The sequence below is a fragment of the Xenopus tropicalis genome, chromosome 2 (assembly GCF_000004195.4).
Source record: "Xenopus tropicalis strain Nigerian chromosome 2, UCB_Xtro_10.0, whole genome shotgun sequence".
NCBI lineage: Eukaryota > Metazoa > Chordata > Amphibia > Anura > Pipidae > Xenopus > Xenopus tropicalis.
In genome coordinates, this window is record NC_030678.2 from 28214 (window position 1) to 51679 (window position 23466).

At 49.6% G+C, this 23466-nt stretch overlaps 1 protein-coding gene across 1 annotated transcript; it reads right to left on the minus strand.

The window, feature by feature from the left end:
* Positions 1-9897: 9897 nt before the first annotated feature.
* Positions 9898-11953, minus strand: LOC105945821. The gene has a single exon (XM_031896385.1). The coding sequence runs from the start codon at positions 11828-11830 to the stop codon at positions 10352-10354; it is 1479 nt and encodes a 492-aa protein (XP_031752245.1). The 5' UTR covers positions 11831-11953; the 3' UTR covers positions 9898-10351.
* Between the last annotated feature and the right edge of the window lie 11513 nt (positions 11954-23466).

The window sequence follows — 23466 nt, forward strand, 5'->3', positions numbered from 1 at the left end:
TTGCCCTGTAATGTAATGTGGGTTTTATAGTTTTCTTTTGTACTGTTTAATATACTTTTTCCAGCTCTCTAGAGCTAATGGCTGCATTAAAGGACAACTAAAGCCTAAAAAAGAATATGGCTAGAAATGTTTAGCTATGTGTTTTGGGCCCTTGTACCAGCCCAAAGTCACCAAAGCTCTATAGAAATAAAGCCCCATGCCCCTGAAGATGCCCACAGTAGCTCTCCATCTTTTGCCTTGCCCAACTACTGCACATGCTCAGTCTGCTCTTGGCTGATGTCAGTGACCTGAGCTTAGGGATCCACTCACAATATTTTTCTTTCCCCTGCCTGCTTGGTCTGGTCACTATTAAACATGCATACTAGCCAACCAATCACAGTCCTGTCTGGCTGCTCTCTAAATAACTGAAGTCCTTTTGAGCTTGGGGCGAGACTTTAGCTGAATCCTTATTGTGGGACTTTTCTTTCCCCCTTGTAATGATCCCAAATACTGAGCTGTGTAACAAATATAAGTTACAAAGGTTGGAAACAGAGGCAGAAGCTGAGACAAAAGCTTTAGTCACTTTGCTGTTACAAACAGCCCCTTTGGGAATAAACTGCCCCATTGTAAAGGTTTCTCTGTATGTAACACAGTGACTGTATCTGCCCCTTACACTCCCCCCCCATGGCTAAGGTACAGAATATTATTTACTTTAGTGCCCATCAGCCCAATAACCTCACACAAAGTGTTTATGAAGCAGTTGCATGGGGGTGTGTGTGCATTACACACGGGGAGAGGCCAAACTGTGCCAGTAGGTGTATAGGCAGAACAACATGTACAGGGGAACCTCTGCACAAACACTATGTTCCTTCCCAGGCATGCTGATTTGCATATGCAAAGTGACTGACACTGAGCTCAGAGTTTGTGTCTCACTATTATAAACAGGCTGTGTATGGAACCCCCAGTCTGCATGGCACCCCCAGTCTGCATGGCACTCCCAGGCTGCTCAGCAAACCTTTGCTTTGGTCAGTGTAGGATTGGATAGATGGATAGATGGATAGATGGATAGATGGATAGATGGATAGATGGATAGATGGATAGATGGATAGATGGATAGATGGATAGATGGATAGATGGATAGATGGATAGATGGATAGATGGATAGATGGATAGATGGATAGATGGATAGATGGATAGATGGATAGATGGATAGATGGATAGATGGATAGATGGATAGATGGATAGATGGATAGATGGATAGATGGATAGATGGATAGAAGGTGTTTTGGTTGGAAACATTGACCAATGAGAATGCTAATTAGGTTCCCAGCACTATATCAGCCATTTTGATATTATCTTACATATAGAGATAATTATGTCATTTTTCCCGTCATTATATGGCACAGGAATCAGACATGGGGATAAAGGGACAGACTTGTTCAGTGCTGGGAAACTGTGCTTATTGCTCCCAACTCCAATTGCAGGAACAGAGAACAGGGAGCCGGATTTACTCACATCAGCTGGGATTCTCATTGGAGGATTCTTTTGCATATTAATGCAGCCACTGACACTGAGGAGCTGGGAAAACTTGTATTAAACAAAAGAAAAAAACTCTAAAACCCACATTACATTACAGGGCAACACAGGAACCAGTGCAGTCTGCATATTATGATTCTTCTTATTAATCAGCTTTGCTGTATCAGCTTCTATGGCAGATGTAATGTGACTTGTGTTGTTTGTTTTGATAATTTACTACATTCCCTAAGCTCCGCCTCCTTACAGCAGCCCAGGGCTCACTGAGCATGTGCAAGCCCTTATAATAAAGGTCTAACAAAGTAATAAGATGGCGGCCCCCTGTGGACAACTTTGAAACCCTAAAGCTTTACTTTAATTAGGCTTCTCAATCTCTGGGCTGGTGCAGCAAGTTCATAATGTTTATGTTCTGTATACAAAATGCAGAATTTCTAATTATTTTCTATTTTAGACTTTAGTTTCCCTTTAATGTGGTGCATATAGAAGTTTTAGAAGTTACTCTCCAGATTTTCTCTCTGGACTGTGGTTTAGTTTCTAAACTGCCAGGGGCAAACTTTACCATAGGAACAGGACTTTAGGTCCCTTCTATACCCAAGGATCCTCCTTAGCTTTCTAAGATCAAGGAACAGGGGAGGCCCAAGCTGACTGGGTGCCCTAGGACCAGGGGTAGGCAGGAGAGGTAATTGACTGGTGCCCCCCCCAGAGTTGTGCCCTAGGCAGGTGCCTCTTTTGTCTACCCCTGGTGCCAGCCTTGTCTAGGAGAAACTGCCCGAGAAAGTGGTAGATATTTCTCCAGTCCCCTACACTAGGATTTTTAATTCACTACTAACTGAGTAAAGTTTGGTTGAGCAGTGTTGCACAGCAGGGTTTAGTGTCTCTTGTAGGTTTGGATCTCACCTTCACATCTGCTGCATGCTCTGAGCAGGTCTTCTAAAGCTCAGCCGCACCCATTTGAGTGAGGCCCACAATTCCTTCTGGCTGCTTCCCTCTGCCGTGGGTTTGGAAAGGGGCACCCCCCCAACGTAGGTGCAACCCCCACTTCCTGAACTTGCACTGACTCTGTGATGTAATTAATCATGGGGCTTCACTCTGGCGCTGCTTTCTTTGCCATAACAGTAGTGATGAGCGAATCTGTCCCATTTCGCTTTGCCAGAAAATTCGCGAAATGGCCAAAAATTAGTGACACGCATTTGTTCTGTGATTTTTTTGTCGCCTGTGGCTATTTTTTTGTCACTCGTGTCTATTTTTTTGTCGCCCTCGCTTATTTGACGTGACCGCACCCTTTTTTGACACTACATGCCCATTTTGATGCGACCATGCCCAATTTGACGCGCAACAAAAAAATTTCCACGCGCCAAATTTTTCGTGGTGAATTTTCACAGAAGTTTCGCGAAACAATTTGCCAATGGCGAAATGTGGAAATTCACTGCGAAGACTGAGGGTCTGGAGGTTCCACTGGAAGTGACCCAGGCCCCCTACAGGGTGTCACACAGAGGGGAGTGGGATCCTGCTCAGTCCCCAGAGAGGAGTGTGAGTGTGGGATACGCTCTGGTACTTAGTGTGCCTGGGCCTCTTTACCTCAGCAAATCCATCTACTGTGAGTTCCATTTGTGCCTATAAATGTTTAATTTTCTATATATCTGTATTAAACTCTGGTATTTTGGGAATCATTTCTTCCCTGTAGCTCCAAGCATCACATAAGAGCCATCAGCAAACAGGGAACTGTATATAAGCACCATGATACCCACCCTCACTGTCCTAATAAATAGAGCAGCTCCCTGTCTGTTCCACCAACTGCACTGACCAACTGCAACTGCAGCAATATAGAAGGAGCAATGATCCATTTTGCATCTCTGGCAGCAAGAAGTCATTTGTCTCATCTTCTAAATGGTAACGTTCTTCCTTGTAACTCTATGGGGGGCCCTGCTGTACAGGAGCAGAATCACTGATCTAATCAAGTTTAAAGGCCACTAAAGCTTAAGGTTAAGGTTTAGGCAAAATTAACATTGTATAAAGCATTATTATTACTATTATTATGTATGTGCTGTGCCAAATGTATGTGAATGTGGGAAAATCACAGGCTGAGAATCAGCCCCATGCTGGCATCAACCTCCTTCCTTGTCTGCACCCAGAACCATTGCTCTGGCCCGGGGCAGGTACATATGTGAGGATTCATTTCCACACCAAAATCCACTGTGTGTACCTCAGCCCCGTGTGGCATCAGCCTATATAGTTATACAGATAAAAACATGAACTAGAGTTTTGTACAGTAGGGTATATATGGCTTGTCCTATTGCTATAACCTTATCAAGCGATGGCTTTGGGCTAGGATGTCACTTGTTGCACAAATCCAAGCATGTCTGCAAATCCTTAGGAATATGTTGGTGCTGTATTTACTAATAGTGATAAGCAACTTTTTTTTTGCCGGGCTTTGCTCCATAGACTCCAATGTATTGTGCTCTGGAAAATAAAATGCCAAGAATTGGAAAAAAAAAACCCTTGTGAATTCAATGTGCTTTGTGAATTTTTGCCATTTCGCAATTTTATTTGCGCAGTGAAAAGGGGCAGATTTGCCCATTGTTGGTTAATAATGTTTTAAAGAGATGTTTATGAAGCTTCTCATTCACCCAGCCCATGATATACAGTATCTAGTAGAATTAGGTCTAAAACAACTGGACTTTCTGAGTTTTCTTGAAAACATTTCACCCTCATCCGAGTGGCTTCTTCAGTTCAACTGCATGGTAGGGAATTCTACCCATCCACCCTTCCAGTTGTTTTAAACTTAATTCTACTAAATAATGTTTTGAAGAGACGGTTGAAGTTGCCTGCAGAGTGGGGGTTCTACTATGCCCCTTCAATATTGGACTCTTCCAAAGTAAATGGACAGAGCAGTACTGCATAGGCAAGTAAAATGGCATTAACCCTTTCACTGCCAGCCGTTTTGGACAAAGCGGAACTTCTACTGCCAGACAGTTTTTGAACATTTTGCACTGTTTCACTTTAGGGGCCTTTCCTTGGGGGGACTTTTAGTTTACCCAGGAAAACTATATATTGTTTTTTTCAGGACAACCTAAGCTTTTAAAATATGGTAGAATTTTTGTGTAATTCCAATTCTGTAACAAGATATAGGCTTCTAAATGTCTAAAAAATGAAAAAAAATCATATTTTCCATAATATAAACACATGCACCAGAAACAAAAATTAGTTTATGCATGAAATTACAACTGATTTGGAAAGTCTTATGTCTCCTGAACGTGCCAATACCAAATATATATAGTTTTATGGAGATTTCTCACTTGTTTAGGTCACAAACTCCCAGCAGTAACCTACCAAATTTCCAAAGCACTGCTCCAGAAAGCTGCATACTTTAGATTTCAAGGCCAAAAATTCCACTAACAGAAAGTTTATCCCAGAAAATTTTACATTTTTAGAAAGAAGAGATTCTGGGGAATCCAGAATAGGCACAACTGTTTGTCTGCTCCAAACTATGAAGTCGCAATGCTTTCCTAAAGTTATTGGTTTTTATCAAAATTTGTGAAATTTTTTTAAAATCGCTTCAAAGCTTCCAGTCTATAGTATCTTAACTCCTAAAGGTCATAAAGTAACCAAATAAAACACCCTAAATATGAACGCCAGGGGTCCCCTGAACAGTTTGATGCCCAATATGTATAGGTTTAGCTAAGTATGTGGCATGTAGGGGCCCCAATGTGAACATACCCCCATATGTACTGTCATTTCAGCTTCTGCAAAATCAACATTTACATCATTAGATGTGGGATAAAACTAGTAAAAAGTACATTCACCCCAGAAAGTCATATATTTTTGGAAAGTACACATTCCCCCGAATCTAAAATGGGTACCCATGTCTTTCTACTCCACAGTACCAAGCCGCAGAGCTTTCCTAAAGTTGGCAATTTTGATAACATTTCCAAAAATCCACTCAAAGCTTCCAGTTTCCAGCATCTTATCTCCCACATAGTGTTAGGTACCAAGATAAAACACCCTGAATATGAACACCAGGGGCCCACTGAAGAGTTTAAAGGAGAACTAAACCCTAAAATAGAAAATCATTAGAAATGCTGTATTTTATATACTGAACATAAACATTCTGAACTTACTGCACAAGCCCAGGGGTTGAGAAGCCTTATTTAAATAATGATTTACGCTTTCAAAGTTGTCCCGAGGGGGCCGCCATCTTGTTACTTTGTTATACCATCTTCTATAAGATCTGGCTCCTGCACATGCTCAGTTTGCTCTGAGCTGCTGTTGGGAGGCGGAGCTTAGGGAACGTAGTAAATTATCAAAACAACAGCACAAAGCCAGTGGCTGCATTAATATGCAAAAGAATCCCCCAATGAGAATCCCAGCTGATGTGAGTAAATCCGGCTCCCTGTTCTCTGTTCCTGCAATTGGAGTTGGGAGCAATAAGCACAGTTTCCCAGCACTGAACAAGTCTGTCCCTTTATCCCCATGTCTGATTCCTGTGCCATATAATGACGGGAAAATGCCATCATTATCTCTATATGTAAGATAATATCAAAATGGCTGATATAGTGCTGGGAATCTAATCAGCATTCTCATTGGTCAATGCTTTTGTGTATATATTTTTTCCTTCAACCTACATAGAGAACTAGGTGGAACCTACAAATGATCCCATTGGCACAGAGACACAGGTGCATCATGGGTACAGGTACATATAAACTAGTGCTGCCCTATTATACACATTGTATTACAGGATATCAATACAAACAAGCTTTAGCTCAGTATTTAGACATAACTTGTTTATAACAGACTCCCAAATATTCCCATATCCCCATCCCCCAAAATATCAGCTCAGAAGATAATTGGGGCTTTTTCTGACATAAACACATTCTGAATTCTATTCTTCTACAAATGACTTTCTCTTATACTCACATTACACTGACCAAAGCAAAGGGCAGATGAGCAGCCTGGGGGTGCCATACAGCCTGGGGGTGCCATGCAGACTGGGGGGTGCCATGCAGACTGGGGGTGCCATGCAGACTGGGGGTGCCATACACAGCCTGTTTATAATAGTGAGACACAAACTCTGAGCTCAGTGTCAGTCACTTTGCATCCTGGGAAGGAACATAGTGTTTGTGCAGAGGTTCCCCTGTACATGTTGTTCTGCCTATACACCTACTGGCACAGTTTGGCCTCTCCCCGTGTGTAATGCACACACACCCCCATGCAACTGCTTCATATACACTGAGAGTAGTTATTGGTCTGTTGTGTGGTTGGATATAAAAGAAAAAAAAAAAAAAGCAAGCCCCAGTGCTAAAGCTAGTAATATTCTGTACCTTAGCCATGGGGGGGAGTGTAAGGGGCAGATACAGTCACTGTGTTACATACAGAGAAGTTATTGGGCTGATGGGCACTAAAGTGAGTAATATTCTGTACCTTAGCCCTGGGGGGGGGGGGTGTAAGGGGCAGATACACTCACTGTGTTACATACAGAGAAGTTATTGGGCTGATGGGCACTAAAGTGAGTAATATTCTGTACCTTAGCCCTGGGGGGGTGTAAGGGGCAGATACAGTCACTGTGTTACATACAGAGAAGTTATTGGGCTGATGGGCACTAAAGTGAATAATATTCTGTACCTTAGCCCTGGGGGGGGGGGGAGGGAGTGTAAGGGGCAGATACACTCACTGTGTTACATACAGAGAAGTTATTGGGCTGATGGGCACTAAAGTGAATAATATTCTGTACCTTAGCCCTGGGGGGGAGTGTAAGGGGCAGATACACTCACTGTGTTACATACAGAGAAGTTATTGGGCTGATGGGCACTAAAGTGAATAATATTCTGTACCTTAGCCCTGGGGGGGAGTGTAAGGGGCAGATACACTCACTGTGTTACATACAGAGAAGTTATTGGGCTGATGGGCACTAAAGTGAGTAATATTCTGTACCTTAGCCCTGGGGGGGAGTGTAAGGGGCAGATACACTCACTGTGTTACATACAGAGAAACCTTTACAATGGGAAAGTTTATTCCCAGAGGGGCTGTTTGTAACAGCAAAGTGACTGGAACTTTTGTCTCAGCTTCTGCCTCTGTTTCCAACCTTTGTAACTTATATTTGTTACACAGCTCAGTATTTGGGATCATTACAAGGGGGAAAGAGAAGCCACACTAAGGATTCAGCTAAAGTCTCACCCCAAGCTCAAAAGGCCTTTAGTTTTTAAGAGAGCAGCCAGACAGGACTGTGATTGGTTGGCTAGTATGCATGTTTAATAATGACCAGACCAAGCTGGCAGGGGAAAGAAAAATATTGTGAGTCGATCCCTAAGCTCAGGTCACTGACATCAGTCAAGAGCAGACTGAGCATGTGCAGTAGTTGGGCAAGGCAAAAGAGGGAGAGCTACTGTGGGCATCTTCAGGGGCATGAATCTTTATTTCTATAGAGCTTTGGGGATTTTGGGCTGGTACAGGGGCCCAAAACACATAGCTAAACATTTCTAGCCATATTCTTTTTTAGGCTTTAGTTGTCCTTTAAGGTGGTGTTACCCACCGATGCCCAAAGGCCGAGGAGAGGTGTCCTTCAGCACCCAATGACTCAGTCCTACACTTGGTCTGAGCCAAAAGGCCGAAAAGCGATCACTGGCTAGCAATCCGTGGCGCCCTCTACTTTCTGCTGCCTCGGCATTAGCATAGGGAGAGGGTTTTAACTCAGTAATAAAGCAACTTCGTAGGAAAACCCACTGATTACTTTACAACATCACAGAAAAACCAATTTTTAAATTTTATTAAATTTTTTGTTATTTTTAAATTTTAAAATTACTTTAAATTCCTAATATGACCCAGTACCATTTCCCTTATTTCATTTTGAGTCAGTCCTTTCATTTGTCCTTTAATTCTATCAAAATCCTCTTCATCCGACCATTCTTCAAAAAACTCTCGAACTTCTCTGTCTGGCTTGTCCTTGTAATACTGATACAACTTTTCACCTTTAGAAAGAGACTTAGAAACAGACTTAGAAACAGATTTACTAGATTTAGCAGGCGTACTTACTCTACTGCTTCCAGAACTTCCATCTTCCTTTGTCTTTTCCTCTTTCTTTGTACGCTTCACAGTAGGGCCCTCCTGTGAAACTTGTCTTAGCTCCGACTCCTCTCCAGAGGTCACTGATTCTACAATAGTTAACTTACCAGCAGGTTTTACAATCTTTTCAGGTTTATCTTTCCTCTGCGGACACTTTGAATATAAATGTCCTTCCTGTAGGCAAAAATGACATTTTCTCGAAAGAGAACAGTTCACAACCTCATGGCCTTCCTTACCACAATTTGGACACAGAACACAACCGTCTGTAACATGACCGTACTGCCGACACCGTTTGCAGAAATCTGGCATCCCACTGAAAAAGCAATCGATATTTACCGTACCCAGCCGGAATCTTGCAGGGGGATACATACCCTTTTTCTCAAAGACTGCTTTAAAACGGTACTTGGAAGTCCAAATGCCCAACTCATTCAAAATTTTACCTGCAAAAGAAAGCTTTTTACAGTACCTGCCAATGTACAGTGCCAATGTACAGTACAGTACCTTCAATCTTTTTTAGCGGCACGAACGGTGAATAAGATTTCACCACCAAGAAGACTTCTTGTCACAACCTCAGGGCCGTGAGTTCCCAGACATAGGGCAGGACCCAAAGAGCAAACAGTTGGTATCACAGGATGAGGCATTTATTGGAGAAATGGCAAGTAGCCATCAGCAGGTTCCCATAAGCCAGTAGGTGGTAGCCAGCCTGCACTCTTGTTCCTTAGGGAATAGGGAAATACACACAGTTGGGGGAATCTTCTTGCCGCAGCTAAGGTAGATTCCAGGGAACACAGGGGAGGGGGTCCTGCCGTAGCTAAGGTTACACCCCAGACAAAAGGCTCCTTGGAACTCTTGGCAGCCACCTTTGTAGCCAGAAAGGGAACAGCCCCTGTCGTAAAACCAAAACAGGATTTGACTCCTTCTGCCAACCCAAAGGCAGCTTCCAGAGGGGCCAATCATAGCTAATCCCACTGGGCCTATGGGAAGCCACCTAGGGAGCATGCCCAGTTCAGTCTTTTGCATTTACTAGACAGAGCACTGCTCTCACAAGGGGTAACTATGTGTATTGTGTCACTATGGGGTCTGGCTCTGTGTGCCCTCACAATAGGGGCAATTACATGGGGAGGGCCAGACAGAGCCGGCTGGCTACACACAATACACACCTAGATGAGATTAACCTACACAATGCATTTGCTACAACAGGTAGGGGGGGGCAGGGGGTACATTTCAGCATAAACAGAAATATCTCTTGGTTTCATCCAACTTATACAGCTTGTTATGTCACATTTCTCCCCCTTCCCAAATAGTGAGCCTGCTGGGGGCCTACACAGGTTCCCAGCAGCCTCACTAGCCAATTCCCATAAGGCAAAATATCCATAATAAGAAAGGAAAATGTTACTTTAGAGTCCTAATTTGTATCTGTCCCAGAGTTACTGTATTCTCTCCCCCTCCCAGACAGCCCTTAGTGGCTGGGCCCCTTACACACAGTAGGGGGCAGCAGTTGGTGCAGTTTCCCAAAGTCACTTAGCAAAAGTCTTTAGTTCCTTGGGGGGGGGCATATTGGCAAAACAGGAATAACAAGATGAGGTGTAAACAGAACCCACAGGATCTAAGAGGGATATTTCAGGGCGGCCGTCATTAACCCTCTCTCCTCCATATGGGCGACCCTGTAATGTCACAGTTCTGGCCTCCAGGACAATAAAGGGGCCTTCCAGGGAGAAGGGAACAATCCCAGGTGGTACAGTCTGTATCCCCCCCCAAGCAGTCAGGCCAAGGTGACTCATCTTCAAGTGACCCCAATGACCAGTGGACCCCAAAGAGTATTAGACAAATGTTTATCCCCCTGTCTTTTCTTTAATTCTAAGTTCCACCCAACCTCTCTCAAGGCCCCGGTCCCTGTAACATTACACAATGGGGGACCCCTCCATCTGGGAGATATTGTAGGGACAGCACGGGGACTCACCAGTGTTTTATTTCTCTGTGGGGTAATTCTCTGGCCTTGTTGTCTGCCAGAGGGGGTTTCCGGAACAACTGCCCTGGTTACACGTTGTGCTTTTCGGGTGCCCCTTACTCCATTCCCAGAACTGACTGCTCTGATAGACATTGGGGAATCCTGAGCAATGCTTTCCTCTTGGTCCTGTTCCTGGTCCTCTCCAGCCAGCAACAACTCAGGTAGTGGGGAATCCTCATCTCTTCCCTCCTTGGAGCTTTTTTCAAACTGAGCAGCTCCAGGCTCCACACAATTAGGGATTTCACTTGGGGAGGCCTCAGCCTCTGCCAAGCCTTTAAAGTGGCAGCACCCACTCTCCGGTTCTGCCAGCCCAGGGGTAACACAACCACTGGACTCCATACAGACTGGGATTTCACTTGGGGAGGCCTCAGCCTCTGCCAAGCCTTTAAAGTGGCAGCACCCACTCTCTGGTTCTACCAGCACAGGGGTAACACAACCACTGAACTCTAAACAAACAGGGTTTTCACTCGGGGAGGCCTCAGCCTCTGCCAAGCCTTTAAAGTGGCAGCGCCCACTCTCCGGTTCTGCCAGCACAGGGGCAACGCAACCACTGAACTCCGTACAAACAGGGATTTCACTTGGGGACCAAAATAAAGTTGTTTGGGAAGCTTTTTGTTCCTCCCCCACCCCGGCACTGACTGTACTGGGGGGTAAGTGAAAGTCTTTTGGACCTACAGTACCAAGACATGGCTGTGCCTGCTGAAAACCACAAAAAGATGGTGCACATACCCTCAGTGCTTCCTTGCGTTGGTTTTCCAATTCCTGGATACTTCCATACTCTTTTATCAATTCCAGTTCCTGATACACCAGGTCAGCAAGCCAGTCCCTCCGTTCCTCTGTATCATTCATTCCTATATAAAAGAAGCGCTGTGCATAGAGGGTATGGAATTCCCCCTCTGGGTTACCCACAAAGGTGCTATAGTCACAGAAATTCAGCCTCTCCCATTGGCCGTGCCATTCCGCCAAGCTACAGGGAAGCGGGAGCACTGTATAGGGACTGTGCCAATATCTCCCACCTGGTTGGTGCATGGTGCGCTGCAGAACATAGTACCCATCCTCCAGGTCTGCCTCTCCTGCCACTAACTGCCCTACTCCATATGCCAGCCCCTCATCCCCAGATAGTCCCAGTGACTCACATCTCAGCCAGAACAGGGTCCTCTCTCTGGGATCAGTAGGGATCTCTGGAGTCCAGGAGTAATCCATGCAAGCGAAGAGATCCAATGGGTCAGCATAGAATCCAGGTGGGGTGCTCATGGTGCCTTTTGGGTCCTGGGATCCTATGCCACTGCTTGCCACCAAATTATGTCACAACCTCAGGGCCGTGAGTTCCCAGACATAGGGCAGGACCCAAAGAGCAAACAGTTGGTATCACAGGATGAGGCATTTATTGGAGAAATGGCAAGTAGCCATCAGCAGGTTCCCATAAGCCAGTAGGTGGTAGCCAGCCTGCACTCTTGTTCCTTAGGGAATAGGGAAATACACACAGTTGGGGGGAATCTTCTTGCCGCAGCTAAGGTAGATTCCAGGGAACACAGGGGAGGGGGTCCTGCCGTAGCTAAGGTTACACCCCAGACAAAAGGCTCCTTGGAACTCTTGGTAGCCACCTTTGTAGCCAGAAAGGGAACAGCCCCTGTCCTAAAACCAAAACAGGATTTGACTCCTTCTGCCAACCCAAAGGCAGCTTCCAGAGGGCCAATCATAGCTAATCCCACTGGGCCTATGGGAAGCCACCTAGGGAGCATGCCCAGTTCAGTCTTTTGCATTTACTAGACAGAGCACTGCTCTCACAAGGGGTAACTATGTGTATTGTGTCACTATGGGGTCTGGCTCTGTGTGCCCTCACAATAGGGGCACTTACATGGGGAGGGCCAGACAGAGCCGGCTGGCTACACACAATACACACCTAGATGAGATTAACCTACACAATGCATTTGCTATAACAGGTAGGAGGGGGCAGGGGGTACATTTCAGCATAAACAGTAATATCTCATGGTTTCATCCAACTTATACAGTTTGTTATGTCACACTTCTTCTTCAGCAAAATGTGGGAAAACTTTAAATCCTTCCAATCTCGGATCAGCCAAGTTTCCCTCCAGGATACTCATGAAGCTCCGAAAGACTCCCTCTCCATCGAAGGTAACATCATACACTCCTCTCTTCGGGTAGTCTTGAATAGCGAGAATTTCCCTCCTGGAGACTCTGCCAAATTCCTCTAGAACCTTCTGCACCACATACTTCAGATTCTGCTCGGCGTTCGAAGGATCCACAGCAACGATTCTGATCGAATTCCTGACTCTCACGAAGACTGGAACCGAATCCTCACTCGTAGCCATCTTAGGAATGCTCGCAGTTTCCCCCACGAGTTAGGGTTCTCACTGCAGCAAGGGGTGATCGCTCCTCGTTGCCCAGGGTAGAAAGCCCCCCAAAAGCAGCATGTAGCTTAAGGCTGATAGCCGATGCTACAAGGCCAAGGGGCGATGTCCCTGGGCACCTCTGACTCAGTTTTTTTTTTTTTTTCAGTTTCAACTCAGTAATAAAAGTATCATAGTGAATAAACCACCAAACACCTTTACAACATCATACGAAACCAAGATATTTTTTATTCTTTATTATATTTTTTTTTTTTTTATTAAAAAAGTTTACGTTAAACCTCTAATATAACTCAAGACTGCATTTCGAATTTCTTTATTCTCCTGAGTGTCACTAATAATCTTATCCATAGCCTCGTATTCTTCCTCATCTGTCCATTCTTCCACAGCAACTTGAATTTCTGCGGTGGTTTTTCCTTTATAGAATTTGTAGAGTTTTTCTCCCCTAGAAAAGGATTTAACTACAACAGGATCAATGGACTCAACAACAACAGGACTTACTTCAGGTTTTTTCTTTCCTTTTTTCTCCTCTTTTTTCCTCTTCACCACCAGTTTTTCTTTTGAGGATTCACCTACCATCACCTCCCCTTCAGTCAGAGAAGGCTCGGGATCAACCAGAGTAGGCAGCTTACCAGGATCTTTTGCAGGCTTCTCAACTTTCCTCTGAGGGCACCCCCCATATAAGTGCCCTTCCTGTAGACAAAAGTAAAATTTTTTTGCGAGAGGACAGGACTTACCATCATGCCCATCCTTACCACAGTTCTGACATAGGGAACAGCCTTCCGTCATGTGTCCATATTGCCGACATCTTTTGCAGAAAACAGGCATCCCATTATAGAAACAGTCAATGTTTACCGTAACAAGCCGAAATCTCACAGGCGGGTAGGTATCTTTCTCGAAAACTGCCTTGAACCGATACTTCGAGGTCCAGATCCCGAGCTCGTTCATGATTTTTCCTACAAAAGCAAGTTTTTTACAATACCTTCCCAGTACTGCTTCAATCTCCTTTAAAGGCACAAAGGGAGAATACGACTTGATCACAAGAAACTTCTCTTCCTCAGCGAAATGAGGCAAGACTTTAAAGTCATCCAAGCGAGGGTCATTCGAAAACACCTCCAGGATTCCCATGAAGCTACGGTAGACGCCCTCTCCATCGAAGGTGACATCGTATACGCCTCTCTTAGGGTAGTCCTGGATCGCCAATATTTCCCTCTTCACGACTCAACCGAAATCCTCCAAGATGACCTGCACGACATAGGCCAAACCTCTCTCCAGATTCTCGGGATTCACAGCGATGACTCGGATTGAGTTCTTCACTCGAACGAAAGCAGGAACTGAACAACCTTCAGTCGCCATGGTAGCACACTCACAGTTTACACTGCAGTGTAGGGTGATCGCCTCCCGTTGCCCAGAGTAGAAAGCCCCCCAAAAGCAGCATGTAGCTTAAGGCTGATAGCCGATGCTACAAGGCCAAGGGGCGATGTCTCTGGGCACCTCTGACTCAGTAAGGTTTCAATCAGTAATAAAGCAATACAGTAGGAAAACCACCAATCACTTTACATAATCATAGAAACCAATCATTTTATTATTTTTATATATTTTTTTTTTAAAAAGTCACTTTAAATTCTTAATGTACCTCAAAACCTTTTTCCGAGCTTCTTTCTTATCAGGAATCTCTTCGAAATATTTGTCTAAATTACCATATTCTTCCTCATCTGACCAATCACTTACAACTTCCTTTAGCTCTTGAATAGACTTCCCTTTGTAAGATCTATACAATTTCTCTCCTCTGGAAAGAGACTCAAAACCAGTTTTAGTAGTTTCACTAGAAGCACTTACTTCTAACTTCTTTTTCTCTTTTCCTTTTTCTATTTTCTTTCTCTTTACCGTGAGCCCTTCTTGCGACATTTTACCTGTAGGACTCTCCTCACCAGTCACATGAAGATGCCCTTCCTTGCTTACAGGACTTAAAGGCTCCGATAAATTTTCTTCAAGAAATTGCAAATTCGGAGAAGCACTAAGGTCAAAATCAGACAAAAATTCCAATACTTTTCCCACCTGACCTGATTCACTCTCCATTTCAACATCAGGTAAGTTTTCCTTTTCTTCTCGTTTTTCCTCAGTAGTTTTATCCTGTAAAACAAAACTTAACACCGGATCAGCAAAAACTTCAAAATTAGGAGAAGCACTAAGATCCTCATGAACAGATTTTTGACTTTCCACTTTCTCTCTTTGTGGACAACCTGCATATAAATGCCCCATTTGAAAACACAAGTTACACCTCTTTTGAAGGACACAATTTTTGGTCATATGTGTATCTTCACCACAATTGGAGCACAAATTACAGTTTTCCGCTGTATGACCATAAGAACGGCACTTTTTGCAAAAAACTGGCATTTCAGGAAAAAAGACATCCAAATTTATATTTCCTAAATGAAAACGTGCCGGAGGGTACAAACCTTTCTTGAATTTAACTTTGTACTTGAACTTAGAGGTCCAAATACCGAGTTCATTAAGAACTTTTCCCACGAACTCCACTTTTTCACAAAACCTATTCAACACCACCTCTATCTCTTTCCGAATTACAAAGGGTGAATAGGACTTTACCACCAGTAGAATTTCCTCTCGAGCGAAATGTGGGATAACCTTATATCCCCGAAGATGAATATCTTCACGATTTTCTGAATAAATTTTCCAGAAGCTAGAAAACACACCTTCTCCGTCAAAGGTCACATCGTAAATCCGCCTTTTCGGATAATCCTGGATTGCCAAAATTTCGCCTTTTCTTACATGGCCGAAATCTCCCAGGATGGTGTTCACGACATGCAGCAACTTGCTCTCTTTTGTCGTCGCGTCTTCAACGATGATGCGCACCGAGTTCCTCACTCGAGCAAAAGCTGGAACGGTCTCCTCAGCGACTTCCATCGTAATCCAAAGCACTCACGGTTTCCCCCTCAGAATAGGGATCACGCCGCAGTGGAGGGTGATCGCCACCCGTTGCCAAGAAAAAGGTGAACCCCCAATAGCAGCATTAGGCTTAAGACAATTAATTGCCGATGCCTAAAGGCCGAGGGTCACGTTTCTTGGCACCCAATGACTCAGATACTCATAAGATCTTCGCCAAAAGGCCGAGAAGCGATCACTGGCTAGCAATCCGCAGCGCCCTCTCCTTTCTGCTGCCTCTGCATTAGCATAGAGAGAGCGGAGGGCCGGCCAGTTTAGCTAGCCTTGGCGGCTAGCAATCCGCGGCGCCCTCTACTTTCTGCTGCCTCTGCATTAGCATAGGGAGAGCGGAGGGCCGCAGAGGGCCGGCCAGTTTAGCTAGCCTTGGCGGCTAGCAATCCTCAATGTACTCTACTTTCTGCTGCCTCTGCATTAGCATAGGGAGAGCGGAGGGCCGCAGAGGGCCGCAGAGGGCAGGCCAGTTTAGCTAGCCTTAGCGGCTAGCAATCCGCGGCGCCCTCTACTTTCTGCTGCCTCTGCATTAGCATCGGGAGAGCGGAGGGCCGCGGAGGGCCGCGGAGGGCCGCGGAGGGCCGCGGAGGGCCGCGGAGGGCCGCGGAGGGCCGCGGAGGGCCGCGGAGGGCCGCGGAGGGCCGCGGAGGGCCGCGGAGGGCCGCGGAGGGCCGCGGAGGGCCGCGGAGGGCCGCGGAGGGCCGCGGAGGGCCGCGGAGGGCCGCGGAGGGCCGGCCAGTTTAGCAATCCGCGGCGCCCTCTACTTTCTGCTGCCTCTGCATTAGCATAGGGAGAGCGGAGGGCCGCGGAGGGCCACCCAGTTTAGCTAGCCTTGGCGGCTAGCAATCCGTGGCGCTCTCTACTTTCTGCTGCCTCTGCATTAGCATTGGCATTGGGAGAGCGGAGGGCCGCCGCGGAGGGCCGCCGCGGAGGGCCGCCGCGGAGGGCCGCCGCGGAGGGCCGCCGCGGAGGGCCGCCGCGGAGGGCCGCCGCGGAGGGCCGCCGCGGAGGGCCGCCGCGGAGGGCCGCCGCGGAGGGCCGCCGCGGAGGGCCGGCCAGTTTAGCAATCCGCGGCGCCCTCTACTTTCTGCTGCCTCTGCATTAGCATAGGGAGAGCGGAGGGCCGCGGAGGGCCGCCCAGTTTAGCTAGCCTTGGCGGCTAGCAATCCGCGGCGCCCTCTACTTTCTGCTGCCTCTGCATTAGCATAGGGAGAGCGGAGGGCCGGCCAGTTTAACTAGCCTTGATGGCTAGCAATCCGCGGCGCACTCTACTTTCTTCTGCCTCTGCATTAGCATAGGGAGAGCAGAGGGCCGGCCAGTTTAGCTAGCCTTGGCGGCTAGCAATCCGCGGCGCCCTCTACTTTCTGCTGCCTCGGCATTAGCATAGGAAGAGCAGAGGGCCGGCCAGTTTAGCTAGCCTTGACGGCTAGAAATCCGTGGAGCCCTCTACTTTCTGCTGCCTCTGCATTAGCATAGGGAGAGCGGAGGGCCGGCCAGTTTAACTAGCCTTGGCGGCTAGCAATCCGCGGCGCCCTCTACTTTCTGCTGCCTCTGCATTAGCATAGGGAGAGCGGAGGGCCGGAGAGGGCCGGCCAGTTTAGCTAGCCTTGGCGGCTAGCAATCCTCAATGTACTCTACTTTCTGCTGCCTCTGCATTAGCATAGGGAGAGCGGAGGGCCGCAGAGAGCAGGCCAGTTTAGCTAGCCTTAGCGGCTAGCAATCCGCGGCGCCCTCTACTTTCTACTGCCTCTGCATTTGCATAGGGAGAGCGGAGGGCTTCAGAGGGCCAGCCAGTTTAGCTAGCCTTAGTGGCTAGCAATCCACGGCGCCCTGTACTTTCTGCTGCCTCTGCATTAGCATAGGGAGAGCAGAGGGCCGTCCGGTTTAGCTAGCCTTGACGGCTAGCAATCCGCGGCGCTCTCTACTTTCTGCTGCCTCTGCATTAGCATAGGGAGAGTGGAGGGCCGCAGAGAGCCGGCCAGTTTAGCTAGCCTTGGCGGCTAGCAATCCGCGGCGCCCTCTACTTTATGCTGCCTCTGCATTAGCATAGGGAGAGCGGAGGGCCGGCCAGTTTAGCCAGCCTTGGCGGATAGCAATCCGTGGCGCTCTCTACTTTCTGCTGCCTCTGCATTAGCATCGGGAGAGCGGAGGGCCGGCCAGTTTAGCAATCCGCGGCGCCCTCTACTTTCTGCTGCCTCTGCATTAGCATAGGGAGAGCGGAGGGCCGCGGAGGGCCGGCCAGTTTATCTAGCCTTGGCGGCTAGCAATCCGCGGTGCCCTCTACTTTCTGCTGCCTCTGCATTAGCATAGGGAGGGCGGAGGGCCGCAGAGGGCCGGCCAGTTTAGCTAGCCTTGGCGGCTAGCAATCCGCGGCGCCCTCTACTTTATGCTGCCTCTGCATTAGCATAGGGAGAGCGGAGGGCCGGCCAGTTTAGCTAGCCTTGGCGGATAGCAATCCGTGGCGCTCTCTACTTTCTGCTGCCTCTGCATTAGCATCGGGAGAGCGGAGGGCCGGCCAGTTTAGCAATCCGCGGCGCCCTCTACTTTCTGCTGCCTCTGCATTAGCATAGGGAGAGCGGAGGGCCGCGGAGGGCCGGCCAGTTTATCTAGCCTTGGCGGCTAGCAATCCGCGGCGCCCTCTACTTTCTGCTGCCTCTGCATTAGCATAGGGAGAGCGGAGGGCCGGCCAGTTTAACTAGCCTTGGTGGCTAGCAATCCGCGGCGCACTCTACTTTCTTCTGCCTCTGCATTAGCATAGGGAGAGCAGAGGGCCGGTCAGTTTAGCTAGCCTTGGCGGCTAGCAATCCGCGGCGCCCTCTACTTTCTGCTGCCTCGGCATTAGCATAGGAAGAGCAGAGGGCCGGCCAGTTTAGCTAGCCTTGACGGCTAGAAATCCGTGGAGCCCTCTACTTTCTGCTGCCTCTGCATTAGCATAGGGAGAGCGGAGGGCCGGCCAGTTTAACTAGCTTTGGCGGCTAGCAATCCGCGGCGCCCTCTACTTTCTGCTGCCTCTGCATTAGCATAGGGAGAGCGGAGGGCCGCAGAGGGCCGGCCAGTTTAGCTAGCCTTGGCGGCTAGCAATCCTCAATGTACTCTACTTTCTGCTGCCTCTGCAATAGCATAGGGAGAGCGGAGGGCCGCAGAGGGCAGGCCAGTTTAGCTAGCCTTAGCGGCTAGCAATCCGCGGCGCCCTCTACTTTCTGCTGCCTCTGCATTTGCATAGGGAGAGCGGAGGGCTTCAGAGGGCCAGCCAGTTTAGCTAGCCTTAGTGGCTAGCAATCCACGGCGCCCTGTACTTTCTGCTGCCTCTGCATTAGCATTAGCATAGGGAGAGCAGAGGGCCGTCCGGTTTAGCTAGCCTTGACGGCTAGCAATCCGCGGCGCCCTCTACTTTCTGCTGCCTCTGCATTAGCATAGGGAGAGTGGAGGGCCGCAGAGAGCCGGCCCGTTTAGCTAGCCTTGGCGGCTAGCAATCCGCGGCGCCCTCTACTTTATGCTGCCTCTGCATTAGCATAGGGAGAGCGGAGGGCCGGCCAGTTTAGCTAGCCTTGGCGGATAGCAATCCGTGGCGCTCTCTACTTTCTGCTGCCTCTGCATTAGCATTGGGAGAGCGGAGGGCCGGCCAGTTTAGCAATCCGCGGCGCCCTCTACTTTCTGCTGCCTCTGCATTAGCATAGGGAGAGCGGAGGGCCGCGGAGGGCCGCGGAGGGCCGGCCAGTTTATCTAGCCTTGGCGGCTAGCAATCCGCGGTGCCCTCTACTTTCTGCTGCCTCTGCATTAGCATAGGGAGGGCGGAGGGCCGCAGAGGGCCGGCCAGTTTAGCTAGCCTTGGCGGCTAGTAATCCGCGGCGCCCTCTACATTCTGCTGCCTCTGCATTAGCATAGGGAGAGCGGAGGGCCGGCCAGTTTAACTAGCCTTGGTGGCTAGCAATCCGCGGCGCACTCTACTTTCTTCTGCCTCTGCATTAGCATAGGGAGAGCAGAGGGCCGGCCAGTTTAGCTAGCCTTGGCGGCTAGCAATCCGCGGCGCCCTCTACTTTCTGCTGCCTCTGCATTAGCATAGGAAGAGCAGAGGGCCGCAGAGGGCCGGCCAGTTTAGCTAGCCTTGACGGCTAGAAATCCGTGGAGCCCTCTACTTTCTGCTGCCTCTGCATTAGCATAGGGAGAGCGGAGGGCCGGCCAGTTTAACTAGCCTTGGCGGCTAGCAATCCGCGGCGCCCTCTACTTTCTGCTGCCTCTGCATTAGCATAGGGAGGGTGGAGGGCCGAAAAGTTTAACTAGCCTTTACGGCTAGAAATCCACGGCGCCCTCTACTTTCTGCTGCCTCTGCATTAGCATAGGGAGAGCGGAGGGCCGCAGAGGGCCGCAGAGGGCTGGCCAGTTTAGCTAGCCTTGGCGACTAGCAATCCACGGCGCCCTCTACTTTCTGCTGCCTCTGCATTAGCATAGGGAGAGCGGAGGGCCGGCAAGTTTAGCTAGCCTTGGCGGCTAGCAATCCACGGTGCCCTCTACTTTCTGCTGCCTCTGCATTAGCATAGGGAGAGCGGAGGGCCGGCAAGTTTAGCTAGCCTTGGCGGCTAGCAATCCACGGTGCCCTCTACTTTCTGCTGCCTCTGCATTAGCATAGGGAGAGCGGAGGGCCGGCAAGTTTAGCTAGCCTTGGCGGCTAGCAATCCGCGGCGCCCTCTACTTTCTGCTGCCTCTGCATTAGCATAGGGAGAGCGGAGGGCCGCAGAGGGCCGGCCAGTTTAGCTAGCCTTGGCGGCTAGCAATCCTCAATGTACTCTACTTTCTGCTGCCTCTGCATTAGCATAGGGAGAGCGGAGGGCCGCAGAGGGCAGGCCAGTTTAGCTAGCCTTGGCGGCTAGCAATCCTCAATGTACTCTACTTTCTGCTGCCTCTGCAATAGCATAGGGAGAGCGGAGGGCCGCAGAGGGCCGCAGAGGGCCGCAGAGGGCCGCAGAGGGCCGCAGAGGGCAGGCCAGTTTAGCTAGCCTTAGCGGCTAGCAATCCGCGGCGCCCTCTACTTTCTGCTGCCTCTGCATTTGCATAGGGAGAGCGGAGGGCTTCAGAGGGCCAGCCAGTTTAGCTAGCCTTAGTGGCTAGCAATCCACGGCGCCCTGTACTTTCTGCTGCCTCTGCATTAGCATAGGGAGAGCAGAGGGCCGTCCGGTTTAGCTAGCCTTGACGGCTAGCAATCCGCGGCGCCCTCTACTTTCTGCTGCCTCTGCATTAGCATAGGGAGAGTGGAGGGCCGCAGAGAGCCGGCCCGTTTAGCTAGCCTTGGCGGCTAGCAGTCCGCGGCGCCCTCTACTTTATGCTGCCTCTGCATTAGCATAGGGAGAGCGGAGGGCCGGCCAGTTTAGCTAGCCTTGGCGGATAGCAATCCGTGGCGCTCTCTACTTTCTGCTGCCTCTGCATTAGCATCGGGAGAGCGGAGGGCCGGCCAGTTTAGCAATCCGCGGCGCCCTCTACTTTCTGCTGCCTCTGCATTAGCATAGGGAGAGCGGAGGGCCGCGGAGGGCCGCGGAGGGCCGGCCAGTTTATCTAGCCTTGGCGGCTAGCAATCCGCGGTGCCCTCTACTTTCTGCTGCCTCTGCATTAGCATAGGGAGGGCGGAGGGCCGCAGAGGGCCGGCCAGTTTAGCTAGCCTTGGCGGCTAGTAATCCGCGGCGCCCTCTACATTCTGCTGCCTCTGCATTAGCATAGGGAGAGCGGAGGGCCGGCCAGTTTAACTAGCCTTGGTGGCTAGCAATCCGCGGCGCACTCTACTTTCTTCTGCCTCTGCATTAGCATAGGGAGAGCAGAGGGCCGGCCAGTTTAGCTAGCCTTGGCGGCTAGCAGTCCGCGGCGCCCTCTACTTTCTGCTGCCTCTGCATTAGCATAGGAAGAGCAGAGGGCCGCAGAGGGCCGGCCAGTTTAGCTAGCCTTGACGGCTAGAAATCCGTGGAGCCCTCTACTTTCTGCTGCCTCTGCATTAGCATAGGGAGAGCGGAGGGCCGGCCAGTTTAACTAGCCTTGGCGGCTAGCAATCCGCGGCGCCCTCTACTTTCTGCTGCCTCTGCATTAGCATAGGGAGGGTGGAGGGCCGAAAAGTTTAACTAGCCTTTACGGCTAGAAATCCACGGCGCCCTCTACTTTCTGCTGCCTCTGCATTAGCATAGGGAGAGCGGAGGGCCGCAGAGGGCTGGCCAGTTTAGCTAGCCTTGGCGACTAGCAATCCACGGCGCCCTCTACTTTCTGCTGCCTCTGCATTAGCATAGGGAGAGCGGAGGGCCGGCAAGTTTAGCTAGCCTTGGCGGCTAGCAATCCACGGTGCCCTCTACTTTCTGCTGCCTCTGCATTAGCATAGGGAGAGCGGAGGGCCGGCAAGTTTAGCTAGCCTTGGCGGCTAGCAATCCACGGTGCCCTCTACTTTCTGCTGCCTCTGCATTAGCATAGGGAGAGCGGAGGGCCGGCAAGTTTAGCTAGCCTTGGCGGCTAGCAATCCGCGGCGCCCTCTACTTTCTGCTGCCTCTGCATTAGCATAGGGAGAGCGGAGGGCCGCAGAGGGCCGGCCAGTTTAGCTAGCCTTGGCGGCTAGCAATCCTCAATGTACTCTACTTTCTGCTGCCTCTGCATTAGCATAGGGAGAGCGGAGGGCCGCAGAGGGCAGGCCAGTTTAGCTAGCCTTGGCGGCTAGCAATCCTCAATGTACTCTACTTTCTGCTGCCTCTGCATTTGCATAGGGAGAGCGGAGGGCTTCAGAGGGCCAGCCAGTTTAGCTAGCCTTAGTGGCTAGCAATCCACGGCGCCCTGTACTTTCTGCTGCCTCTGCATTAGCATAGGGAGAGCAGAGGGCCGTCCAGTTTAGCTAGCCTTGGCGGCTAGCAATCCACGGCGCCCTCTACTTTCTGCTGCCTCTGCATTAGCATAGGGAGAGTGGAGGGCCGCAGAGAGCCGGCCAGTTTAGCTAGCCTTGGCGGCTAGCAATCCGCGGCGCCCTCTACTTTCTGCTGCCTCTGCATTAGCATAGGGAGAGCGGAGGGCCGGCCAGTTTAGCTAGCCTTGGCGGATAGCAATCCTTGGCGCTCTCTACTTTCTGCTGCCTCTGCATTAGCATCGGGAGAGTGGAGGGCCACGGAGGGCCGGCCAGTTTAGCAATCCGCGGCGCCCTCTACTTTCTGCTGCCTCTGCATTAGCATAGGGAGAGCGGCAGAGGGCCGCAGAGGGCCGGCCAGTTTAGCTAGCCTTGACGGCTAGAAATCCGTGGAGCCCTCTACTTTCTGCTGCCTCTGCATTAGCATAGGGAGGGCGGAGGGCCGCGGAGGGCCGCAGAGGGCCGGCCAGTTTAGCTAGCCTTGACGGCTAGAAATCCGTGGAGCCCTCTACTTTCTGCTGCCTCTGCATTAGCATAGGGAGAGCGGCATAGGGAGAGCGGCAGAGGGCCGCAGAGGGCCGGCCAGTTTAGCTAGCCTTGACGGCTAGAAATCCGTGGAGCCCTCTACTTTCTGCTGCCTCTGCATTAGCATAGGGAGAGCGGAGGGCCAGCCAGTTTAACTAGCCTTGGCGGCTAGCAATCCGCGG

Bases quoted from the DNA above. Each gene is read 5' to 3' on its own strand.
- LOC105945821 (XM_031896385.1), bottom strand. From the start codon at position 11,830: ATGAGCACCCCACCTGGATTCTATGCTGACCCATTGGATCTCTTCGCT.